The sequence below is a fragment of the Lonchura striata genome, chromosome 13, assembly GCF_046129695.1.
Source record: "Lonchura striata isolate bLonStr1 chromosome 13, bLonStr1.mat, whole genome shotgun sequence".
Classification (NCBI taxonomy): Eukaryota; Metazoa; Chordata; class Aves; order Passeriformes; family Estrildidae; genus Lonchura; species Lonchura striata.
In genome coordinates this window covers 4,933,902-4,946,878 of record NC_134615.1, presented here as the reverse complement: position 1 = coordinate 4,946,878, position 12,977 = coordinate 4,933,902, and the positions used below count along the sequence as shown (strand labels likewise).

Sequence of the window (12,977 nt, the reverse complement as noted above, 5' to 3'; positions counted from 1 at the left end):
GACAATGCAATAATAAAAAAAAAAATCCTTTGAAAGTGTGAGAGTTACTTTATATAGAAGAGAGATTGAGGCAAGTGGAGGGAAGGGAAGCATTTCAAACTGGGCTGTAGTGAGAACCAACAGGGCAGCTAAATAACTAGAACTTTTCTGCTGCATTTTACAAGAGTTCAGCGTTCTCCACACAGCATATTTCTATATGTAGTATTGGATGTGGATAACATGCCTATAAATCCTGCTGCCAGGCAGTGCCTGGAAAGGTTGGGCTGCTGTGCAAGTTGTGTGCATTCCCCTCCAGTGTGGAAAAAATCGGAACAAGTTCATTATTGACAATGACTGTTTACACTGTCACTGTGCAGTTCCTGTGAGATGGTAATTTAAAACACAGTAAAAAACTTTTTTCATTTCAGGGTGAAACTGCTTTTGAGATTATGTTTTAGTTTAGGGATAGAGTTATAAGCCCTCAAGGATCTTGGAGAGGTGTGTGTTGACTTGCTGGCCCTGCTGCAGTACTGAAGAGATTAGTAAAACGCCTGCTACAATTTGCACCCAGAAAGATAGGAAAGAAATCTTCTTGACTTTGAAAGGATTATTTTGGTTGTTTACTGAGTGCTGTCCCTTTTGCTCTTAAATTGTAGATGAATGTGGAAACCAGAAGTGCCCGCTTCCTATTGCAACATGTGATGGAAGTGAGCGGAACAGCTTTAGCAGATTTGCCAGGGCTTTTGGAATGGGAAAAAGGGGTCATACATTACCACTCTTGACTTCAGCCACATGAAATAATACCACAGCTTTCTGCAATTATGCTGAAATTCAGGCTTTCACACATTATATGGCTTTAATATCCCTTCTAGCACTGTGTGGGTCCAAAGAACAACACTGGTGTATGTGGGAGAGTAGAACTGGACCCACTAATACCTGACAAAACAAATTTCCACCAGAGTAAGAGAAAGCCTCTTACCTTCCTTTCCACACTCTTTTGGGTAAATGGATTGATGTATAGGTGAGCAAAAGAGGCTCCTGTAGTTTTCAGGAATCTTATCCTGTCCAGAGTTCCCCATTTTGCATAATTGGAAGAGATGCTGAAAGTCAAGATGTGTAATGACACCAGTGACTGGAGAATAGAGCTGTTAACAGGCTATAAGTTCTGCCTAATTTGCTGCCACACTGCTGGTGTGCACTGGTGGCAGGCAGCAGAGGCAGTCAGCTCAGCATGTGCATCTAGGATCACTGGGATGCAGGAGAGGCTGCTTAGGCAGCAGGGGAAGAGCTGTCAGCTCCTCAGGCTGGCCCCGAGCTCAGTAGGGCCAATTCACCCGAGTGCCAGTTCCTGCCTCTGCAGGATTGGGAAAATGCAGAGTGTAAAGTAGCACTGCACAAAGTCACACAAGGCACGTGTGCATTCCCTTCCTGAATTCCAGCTGCTGAACTGCTCTGTGCATCTGGCAGTGCTCAGGAGATACCCACTGGAGCCACCTGGGAGAGGCTTCATCAGAGGACAGCAGGCTGAGGCACCCTGTCCACTCAAGTATTTAATTCCTGATTTAAAAGGATTTCAGAGCTGGAGAAACTCTCAACTTCTCTGTTGATTTCATCAAAGTCACTTTAATTTCTTTCCCCACAGGAAGGGAAAATTTGAATCCTGATCTTTTCAGAAGAGGGTTTTGGGGATGTTTCAGGAGCAGGATATTTTGAACAGTTTCAACTTTAAAGTTAGTATTTCACCTTTCTCCAAAATGTGTCATTTCTATTATTACATAAAGAAGAACATGATTATATATGAAGTTGATATAAGCCAGACAAAATGTTTTGATTTGAAATACCACCTGGAAACAAATCTGTCCTTCCCAAATCTCAGGGGAAAATCAAAGTTTTTGTTCTATTGATACATGAGTCTGAATGCAGTGATAGAAAATACAGTACCCAAAGATGAACATTTAATGAATGGAAGCAGCCATCGGATTAGTAGTTTCCTACTTCTTTCTATGCTAAAGAAGCTAGAGGATTTGGGGCATAATACTTATGAGTCATTTGCATTTCCTATTTCCAAGAAATGCTGACAGATGACTTTTAGTATCTCTGTCTCTTCTTTTGTAAAACTCCTATAAAAAGTTCAATTTGCTGGTGAATATGAATAAAGTTTACAAATCCAAACTTTGCTACTATAAATGTTACGATAAGCCTGATCTAGGAGTCAGGGGTAAAACAGACTGGACACTTGAATGATGGGAAAACTCAGTGCCCTGTCTTTGAAGGCCTTGTTGTCTCTGCAAGTGCTTTGAAGCAAGGAAACATATGCTTGGCTCAGCTGCAGAGTGAGAAGTAGCTGTGTTCACACACCTCCTAGAAGCAGCTAATGGGTCTTGAAGAGATCACTTCAGCAATAATAGTAAATTTTTTCCTATATTCTTGTAGTAATAATATTCCCTTTTTTGTAATTAATCTATTTGCCCAGTATAATTGCCCCAGTCTCTAACTATATTACACAAGTAAAATTATCTTAATAATGCAGAAAGGAAGTGCTTCATTATGATGCCTATTCAGAACACCCAAAACAAAACCCAATAGAAGAAAAAGCCCCTCACATTTCCCAGCTGCCAGTTAAATTTCTCCAGATTAACTATAGGAGTGCTGAGATTTAACATGTAGTTTTTATTGCTGTCAGGCAAATATTGACTAGCAAACCATTTCTGCGTTCAAAAGTATCTCTCTCTGAACTGGCAATCCCACCAGTGGGTGCTTTGGCTGGGGACAGGCCATCAAGGGTAAGACACCTCTGAGGCTGTGCCCGTGCACTGCCACGTCTCTCTGTACACAGAACCTGGGCAGTGGCACCTTGCAGAGTTCCCCAGCACCAGAGGGATGCCCCAATTTGCCTCCCAGGAATGGCACAATGACACAGAGCCACTGGAGCATCCAAGCTGATCTCTGCTGCTCAGCACTGGTCATCCACCAGCACACAAGGTGCTGATTCCTGAATCTCTGATTCCAAAAGACACTTGCATCCTGCTGCCTCCTTTGAATAAACAGCTCTGCTCTGAGGCACCAGCCTGCTCCCAGCTGCAGGAAGAGCAGCTAAACCTCACACAGCATGAGAAATGAAGTTTGCCATGTGTGTGAACTAGGCATTTACATTCATTCACAGGTAGTTTGTGTTTGTCCAATTTAGCTATAAGTGATTTAGTGATTTGCAAAGAATTTGGGTGTTTTGTTGACTTGCTGATGTATATGACAGCAATATACAATGCTGATGCTGGCATTAGTCTGTGTTCCTTGATTCACTGGCAGCTGCCTTGGCACCTTGCAGTGAAGCCTCAGGAAGAGAAAGTACAAAGGTGCCCTGCACTTTTACAGTGTCTGGCACACCTTGAAGCTTCCCTTCCCCTGGTTCCAGAGAGGAAAAAACCCTCTTTTGCTCTCATCTTGGCACAGTGCCTTTCATCTTCAGGCTGATTTATCTGGGCTGGACACCAGCTCTGCAGTGGAGTGACAGCACAGCAGCACCAATTACAAAGAGGGCCAGGCAGGTTGGGGTCTGCAGGGTGGCTGCAGGTGAGCAGCCAGAGAGAGAAAGGAGGGGCTGTGGCAGCCTTGGACCCTCTGTCCCTGCTGCTCTCTGCAAAGGGCCAAGCTCTTAGCAAGCAGCTGTTGGCAGTGCTGTGAAAGCTTCATACCCTGATACCATGTTTTTCTAAGACAGTCTTAGATGTGCTACACTCATACTGACCTCAGCTGAAGATAACAAGCCTTTTCCTGGGGAAAAAGGGACAGCTTATCCTGCCATTTTGCTCTGCAAGGTTTTATTTTACTTTCCTTTGATGCATCAGTGTAGTTAGGGAAAGATCCAGTTCTGGATGGGCCAAAGGCTGACTCCTGAGTTTCTACCTAAGGATTACACCGTGCCCTTAGATTGTATCTTGTCAATGCTGTTCTTCATCCTGGCCTGTTAGCACAGACAAAGGATAGAATATCATGTCTGCACCACTCATGGATGGACAAATAGCCATGAGCTGTCAGACACCACCCAAGTGCAGCCTGTCTGACCCACCTCAGACTAGGGATCAAAGAGCAGAGGTGTTTTCTTCCTTGGACTGATCCCATATTGTAACAGCAAACTGCTCACAGTGAAAGTGTTTGGTGACTAGGCCTCCAGGCAGAGATTGCCAAAAACAGACTTATTTAGAACTATTTTCAGAGCCACTTTTGTTAGAAGATTTAAATAAATCTTTGCAGGGTCTTTCCATACTGCTTGGGAGCAGGGAGAAATTAGTTCTGCTTCTGTGTTTGTGAAGAAAAGATTTGCTGCCAGGAAATTTTACTATAATGTGCAAGTATTTTCCACAAACTTATTTGGAATATGTTTAACCTAAAACTGTACATCTTTTTCCTTACCAGTCTTGCATTAATGTTCCAACACCCATTCTCCAACCTGATGCTGATACTTCCTCACCTCACAATTCGTAGGAGTACTGTGGTGATTGATAAATGTCTTTGAATTGGGAAGTGCTGAGTGCTAATTACTATCCGTGCACACTCCTACTTGTGCTGCTTTCAAGTGCAGGGCAGTCACATAGCATGGTAATGGGAAAGCTTAGGAAAACAGATATTGGTACCTAGGAGTCTTATCCATCATAGGAATGTAATAAGGAAGAATAAATTAGAAGTTAGATGTTTCAATTCATTATTGCACATTCTAATGAATCTTTTTCCATCTGTTTAATAGGTTCAGGGCAGCTCAAAATGGAGCTGCTTGCAACCTTATCTGCTTGCACTCTGGGTAATGCTAAGAATTATAAAAATACGTTTTTGCCCATTGTGAGGAGCACAGTTAAACTATGTGTCTGCAAATTGCAAGTTGAAAGGTATAGGTTCATCCAAATTCTGCCCCCCAGGTGCTGGGACACTGGGTGGGTCAATCCAGAGCTCCACCATGAAACATCCATCACATGCCTGATGAAACTGTTAGGTCAAGCTGCACTTAGGTTTTTTGTAGGCTTCTTCCCTCATCCATCTTTAAAATGATGTGATTGGAGTGTAAAGGGTATTTTCAAATGTTTCCTTAATGAGGATACTTTGTTCACATTTATCAGTCAGGGCTAACTGCTTTCAGAGCTCCTCTGCTCCCGTAACTCAAGGACCAGCCTGGGAGGGCTCGGGAAGCACATGCTCAGCATCTATAAACCAGCCATGGCCATTCACCAGCTTTGCTCACAGAGGACATGTTAATTAAAGTCAACTGATTGGAAAAATAATTACAGGAGAATAGGGAGAGGAAAGCTTAGACCCATAATTTAAAGATCTCTGATGTTTGTGTGTTGTTGAGAGGTAGTCATTTTGTTGAGAGGAAAGAGGATCTCTCTTTTTTTTTCTCGGACTCCTGTGCTTGCAGAAACATGCAATGGCTACAGGCAACAAGCAGGAGATTTTTCTTTAGTTATGCAATTACATGTAGCCTTTTATTCTTTCAAATTTATGCTTTCACCTACATTTGTTACTGTTGCATCTTGAGGTGTCTTGAACAGGCTGTAATGTCTAACTTAAAAGATTTTGTATTCCTGGACACAGTTATTCTATAGGATGTGGAATAATGTAAACATTCTAACTGTTAAAAACTGCTATTGTAGCATTTCCTGCACTAATTAAAACCTGGCTAGGGAACTTATTTATTGATGATGCCTCTACTTCAAACAAAAACATTCCAACAAATCAAATCCAGGGTATAATTCATTTTAAAAAAGACCTTAGAATTCAACACTAAGCAAATATAAACCCCTTGTTATTGGGGGCTGGGTGTTTTTCAGCCACTCCCTCTCAGGTGATGATTCTGCATTTCTCACCAGCTCTGTGTCCCTCCAGCTGGGGGCATTCCCCCAGGAAGGGGCAGCACCAGGGCTGCCAGGCTGGGACCCCTCCAGCTCTCTGCAGCATCGTGGCCCTGCTGGAAAACCTCGGGCAAGGCACCTGCCTTGTGCCTGGTGTAGCTTCCTCCTCCCCATGGGCATGCAGAGAGCATAAACAGGTGACAAAAAGGAAATCCTCTATGTTAGGAAACAAAATTCAATTCTTAGAAAGCTCTGACTGGACAGATTTACCAAATGATGGTGTGAGTTTGGTGATGTTCTGGTCTTGCTACCATTGGATTTGGCTGGAAGTGCCCATTCATCCGAACCCCTGCCTAAGCAGCCAAACAAATACTGCAGTGACCAGAGAGACGGTGGGATGTGTTCCTGTTTGCTCATAACAGCAGTGGTTGGAAGTGGAGCACAGTTACTTGAAGGCTAATCTGACTCCCATGGTGCTTTAGAGCATTTGGCATTTAAAGGTAAATATATACAGTAAATGCAAATGTCCATCCATACTAGATTCACAAAAAGCACAGATGGACCTGCACAAGGGCTTCTAACAACCTGGCTTTGCTAGTGCAGAAAAACTTAGCGATGTTTTATTTTAGTTTTAAAGGTATGAGAAAAGCTTAGGGTGAAGAAAAGAATACACAATTACTGACTGCCTTAATTTGAACAGAGAATAAAGCTGAATTTGCTTATGCATAGAGGGAATGTAGTGCTCTGCATTCATTTAAGATACAAGCGTCCTTCAGTGTTCCTGGTCTGGACCTCTGACTGCTTTACACACTGAATAAGTATAGTTGCCACTAAGTAATGTTAATAATCTTATCAGTCAGAATTACAGAATCACTTCATCTTTCACACCTCATGTTCTTCTTTGATGCATTATAGAAATTTAGAATGCCAGTACACTACAGAAAATTAAAAGCTTGTTAAGGAAACCACAAAAAGCATACAGGTTGCCACAACACCAAATATTCCAGGCACATTAAGAACAAATCTTTAAAAGACTTTTCCTGACATAACTACTTTGAATCATCACCTCTCCACGCCCCATCCTTCCTGCAAACAGATGTTACACGGTCCTTCTGTATTTAAAATCCCCTTTGTAAACAAAGACCAGCTTCAAAAACTTTCCTTTAGAGCAGGCCACATTTGCAGTAAAAATATGGGAAAAGCACAATGATTGCTACCCCTGCAGCCTGTTGCTGACCTCCAGCTGAGCCCTTGTGTTCAATAATTTGCTACTGAGAAATCCAGTTACATTTTGGGAACCAGTTCCACTGCCTGTGCTCTAATGCACCTTTCCTTGTGTTGCTGAAAAAATGCAGGATTGGCACAGCTCTGTGGCAGAAGTACTCACTTTAATTAATAAATAAAGACATGTGGCCTTGGTGATAGTTTTCCTCCCTGGTTCCCATTCCTTCACTTTTTCACTCCTTAGTATCATAGGAGGACAGATGCTGGTTCCAGCAGGACTTTTCTTGGGCTTAAAGCCTCGGGGCTGTGCTCAGGGAGGGTTTAGGAGAACACACAACAGCCCGTGCGGGACCAGGGCGGCTCTGCAGCGTTCTCTTCCTTTATGGTTTTCATGTTGTTTAATCAGTGACAAATAAAAATAAAAAGTGACACATTCTAAGCAAACTATTGAGAGGGATTTCTCTGAAAATTGAAGTCATGGCATAACATTTTTTCCCAAAATGCAATTTTTAACTATATACTACATCATATTTTCTACATGTTAAAAAAGGGACATAAATTTAAAGACAAAATGATGGGGCAGAAATGTACTGTATGATTGCAATTAACTGTACAAAATAATCCTAGAAAAATCAGTTATTTGGTCTAAATGAGAACTTAAGTCTACTAATTTGCATTGGGAAAATAAATGCCCTCTATGCTAAATTTTAGGGATTTGATTTTTTACTTTTTGTAGACATATTACACCAGAATTCCAGATGAGAGGACGAAGACTATGAGTGAAGAGTGCCCTGGAGATCACATGCAGCTCTTTTCCTGGGTCAGAATTGGATTGATCTGAGAACAGTAATTATGAGGCTGACATGTATGTTCTCCTTCATCTTGCTGTTTGGAGCAGTTGGGCTCGTTGTCTTCATTCACCTACAGGATCCAGAAGAAATAGTTCATCAGCAGACACCAGGTTAGCATTCCTGTTTCTATTTGAATCACCTGCCCTTTCATGGTCAATATTTTGTACTTATATTCTCAATGTATTTTGCATATTTCACACCTCAAAAAAGGTGTGCCATTCTTAATGAAGGCTACCTTGAAAGTAATTATCAATTTATTTAAAAAAACAACAACAACAACAAAAAAAACCTGTTCCAAGAACCAATTAATTGATTATACAAGGACCTTTCCAATGTGCATAGGGTCCACCTGAGTGAAGTTTCTGCTAAAGTGGAGACCAACTTTTACTACCAACTATATCACTCTAGATGTGAAAATGAGAGATTTCATCAGAAGTTCTGCTCCCTGAAATGCACACCTCTGAATTTACTTGCATATGGTATTCAGTGTGTCATGAGATGTAAAATAAGAGATGTATGAATGAGTCACATCAGAAACTTTAAATACTTTAGGATGCATTCACTTAATCTGCTTAACTTCAATTAAACCTTTCATAACGATTATTCATATTCATGTCATCTTCCTGCACTACTAACTTGAAACTGTGAAGAGTCACAAAGGCCACAGAGCTGAGAGAACTAGAAAATTGTGGGCTGAAATGGTAGTTTTCTTTAAAAGGCAGGCATGAAAGTATGAAAGGACCAAAGATCAGTTCTCTTTGACTGTGGCTGTAATGAAGGCTGCTTTAGAGCCTAGACAAATGCCAGTGCAGTTACTCCCATCCAGGATAATGCCACTGTGTTCTGGGGTTTGGTCCCTGTGTTTGCTCTTATTTGCACTGAAATTGTCCCTTGACTAAACAAATGCTTCATAAAATGTTTATTCATTTGACATCTTCCCCAGCGAACACAACTGTGTCTATTTAAAATCATTGCTAACATTTTTAAATAAGCTGAACTGTAACACAGGGAACTCTTAAATAATTACATTAATTGCTAATTTCTGTGTCTAGGTTTGTTAAGTGCTTGTTTCCATGTCACTAAACAATCTACTTTAATATGTTGTTTATTTAGTCCAAATGCACACACACCAATTTTGAAAGCAGCCACTCATCTGAAACTATAGAAGTAATGAATCTTTAGTGTAGTGCAAAGCAGGGAATTAACTGGTTCCTTCAGTGCTTTTGCAATTTATTTTTGTATGCTTAGATGCAAAAGAGTTTATAGATTAAAAACAGGGGTACTGGCTATATTTGACTGAAACTGGACAGTAGTTTAGGCATAGGGGAAAGATGTATGGACAGCAAATACAGTCAGTACTCTAAGGCCTCTAAGAATGTGTAACTTGACATTGAAAAGTTAATTCTTTGCTCCTGAAAGAGATTTCCTGGTGTGGTCTCAAAACCAGTGCAATTTCTTTTCTATTTTTTTCACTGTCCCTCACCTTGACCTGTTCTCTGCCATAAACCTCTTGAATGCTGACTGCTGATTGTAGTACACTGGGAAGTGATTTTTGAGAGCAGTGTAACTGGAGAACACCTAAGCATATTTAAATAAAAGCAAGTTTGAACAGAGCTCCTCCCCCTGGCAAGGAAACTCACTCTGTAATGTGCTCGATTGCTCTGACACCTAAAACACAAACATGCCAACGATGCTGTTACTGCCAAAGGTGTGTAATCAATTCCTCAGTTCTCACATTCAATTACTATTTATGTTAATATGAACCAGACTGTACCCTTGAGTAAATGGTGCTCAATACAATTACTTTTATTTCTGTTTGGCTGATTTTCATGTGTGTTAAGTGCTTTCAACTCCCAGTGGACTGAGAAACTTCTCATTTCCACTGCTTTTGAAAATGATACCAGTTATCACTAAAACATATTAGGTGACCTAAAGAACATAGGAAAAAATATCCATTAATTTAATTTCAAAATACAGGCTGGCATATTTCCTTCCTAGACAGTCTCCTGTGAAACTCTGTCAATCACAGACGATATTTTTGGCGTGCTGAGAAGGATCCTTCCCTGGCTGTGCTCAGAATGTTTCTCCATAAAGGGCCTTGTTCTAATGGAGATGGGATATTGCTATAATTTGCTTGCCTGATTGCTCTCTCGAGAGAATTGAACAAGTGCACGTATCATTAAGCTACTTAGGACAACAGATTCTGCATGGAAAAGCTTTACTGGATTAGCCTTTGCTTTTGTATTTCCTGTGTAGTAAAACACATTTGCCAGATGCTGGAATCAGCAGGGCTGGAGAGAAGTTGGTAACAATCATTTTCCACCAAAAAGCAGCATAGGAGCCTTTGCATTGTCCAAAAGGACATTTTTCATTGTTAGCATATTCAGTCATCTTTAATTTAGGATAGAACAACTTATGAAACAAGATTAATAAAAATACTTTGGTACTTCAGTTTTATCTGTCTATTTCAGAAATTGTTCTTGATTGTTTAAGTCCTAACAAGCATGACAGTGAGACCTTGATGTACTACTTAAACCGGTATAAAATCCACAGTCATAAAACTTTAAGTAATGCTTACATTACTTTCACTGAGCAAAGTACTCCTGACAGTAGCTGTTTGTGTTGATTTGTTACTATTCATTTATTCTTTCCCTGTGCTTCACATTGCTACCTAATTGTGATGCTGTACTGAGAAAGCAATATCAAAGTAATTTTCCACAACATTAGTTACAATTTTCTTCTGATCTTCCAAGTGAAAAAATCCCATCCTGTTGGCTTCTGTGAGCATATAAACCTTGATTACATTTATCTGTTGGAAACCAATGCTTACCAAGTACATGTGCCCAGGATAGTGGGCGTAGGGCCTTTTTTGCTGATTGACAAACATGCTGCCTGTGTAGTTTCTTTATATAACACACATCACTCTGAGCAGATATATTTAAGACAGACAGCCATTTGGGGTGGGCAGAACAGATTTCCCAAAGCAATATATGAAATACAGCAGATATTCCTGTGGTCATTATAGAGACAATAACTTAGAACAGTTGTTTTCTTGGTGTGTATGAAGAGTGTTCTTACTGGAGGAACTCAGGATAAATTCTAAGTGCTATGTTTATACCGAATGGAGGAACACAATGTTACTGTTATAATTCTCCCAGTATAATTATATATGCCCCCTGCACATGCATCAGTGCCCAAATACAGGCTGGGCAGAGAGTGGATTGAGAGCAGGAGGACTTGGGGGTCTTAGTGGCTGAGAAGCTCAACATGACCTGCACTGGCAACCCAGAAAGCCAACCCTGTCCTGGGCTGGACATCAGTGTTGGCAGAATGTCAAGGAAGGTGATTCTGCCGCTCTGCCCCGCTCAGGTGAGACCCCACCTGCAGAGCTCTGGGGTCCCCAGCACAGGAAGGACATGGAGCTGCTGGAGAGAGTCCAGAGGAGGCCACGGAGGTGCTCCAAGGGCTGGAGCCCCTCTGGAGGCAGGCTGGGAGAGGTGGGGCTGCTCAACTGGAGAAGAGAAGGCTCCAGAGAGACCTTAGAGCCCCTTCCAGGACCTAAAGGAGCTCCAAGGGAGCTGAAGAGGGACTTGGGACAAGGGCTGGGACAAAAAGACAAGAAAGAATGGTTTCAGACTGGAAGAGGATGGAGTTGGATCAGATGCAAGGAGGAAATTCTTGCCTGGGAGGCATTGCCACAGGTTGCTCAGAGAATCTGTGCATGCTTCATCCCTGGAAGTGTTTGAGGCCAGAATGGCTTTGAACAACCTGAACTAGTGAAAGGTGTCCCCAGCCCAGGGCAGTGGATCTCAAGCTGGAAGATCTTCAAGGTTCCCTTCCACCCCAAACCATTTTACATCTCTATGATTTCATTACATAAAACTTGCCTTCTGCAATAATCATACCATTATTCTTAAACAGACATGCTAAAGGATTTGTTCTAAGTCAAGCACATTTACACATGGTGCACAAGAAAAATTTAATACATATATCCTCATCCTAATGCTAATGCATAAATCTCTTGTCTGTGACAAGATATTAAACAGGAAAAAGAACTTTACAGTAACACAATATTTAGCCACTCCACCACTGTGCTGGTCCTGAAACTGATGCCGGTTTGAGTTTGCCTTTTTTTCTATGTTCTCTGTATTTTTGCACATATATTTGTAGCTTTGTAGCCTATTGTACTAGTAGCTAGTTTTCCCGGTAATTTTCCATGGCCTTTCCCTAGGCAGAAAGACAAATCAAATTCCAGAGCTCCAAGCCCCAGGGGGTACAAGGCCCCTCTCCTATCTTGGTTCTTCCTGGAAACCAAGGTCGAGAACAACTCTTCCAGATCCATTTCATGGACAAAGCACAGCTACTGCTGAGCGGGGGGACTCCAGAGAGGGGCTTGACCTGGGGGGGAATTGGATCACCCTTGTCCTTCTAACTGGTGCTTTTTATCAATTATGCTAATTTCCTAAAACCTATAAATATGTACTCATCCCTGTGGGGGTGAGCTTTTGTGGACAGCTTTCCATAAGTGCTCCTGAAGGCCTTCAAATAAAGATCCATTTTTATAATACCTCCTTGTTGCTGTTGAGGCAGGACAGGAATGAGAAGACTGACTCAGAAGGCTGCTGAGAGTAAAACTCCCCTTTATTCAAAATACACTGCTCTTTTATACAGAGTTCTGTGAGGACCAGTTCCATTGGTCCTGAAGTGGAAACAACTCACACCATTGGTGCAGAGTGCCTGATGCACAGTGATAGAACTTCATTATAAACAATGTGAACAACAAGAGAGATAAAGAATTATTTACATTCTTCCCCAGCTCTTTCCCAGGCTTCTGCCTGGCCAAAGACTCTCAGTTTCTCTCTTTGACTGAATCTGAGACCCACACCTCCTTACTAAAATTATCTCAAGTTTCACTTCCAGGTTGGAGAAAAGGCAACAGAAGCTCAAAAGAGAAGGGTCCTGTCCAGCCTGTGGTAGCAGGGGGCCTCTTCAGCATAGCGTGTGCTCCCTCTGTGTCAGGGTCTGCAGTGACAGAGCCAGCAGGGCTGATGAGCCCTTCCAGCCTCGGCCATGGCCACTGCAC

At 41.7% G+C, this 12,977-nt stretch overlaps 1 protein-coding gene across 3 annotated transcripts in view; it reads left to right on the top strand.

The window, feature by feature from the left end:
- The window catches only part of CHST8 (carbohydrate sulfotransferase 8), a 181,268-nt gene that overhangs the window by 34,132 nt on the left and 134,159 nt on the right, over positions 1–12,977 (top strand). For all 3 annotated transcript variants that reach the window (XM_021536688.3, XM_021536685.3, XM_021536686.1), the window contains exon 2: positions 7,780–8,004. In XM_021536688.3, the coding sequence (XP_021392363.1) occupies positions 7,896–8,004 (109 nt within the window). In that variant the 5' untranslated portion in view covers positions 7,780–7,895. The remainder of the gene's footprint in view (positions 1–7,779; positions 8,005–12,977) is intronic.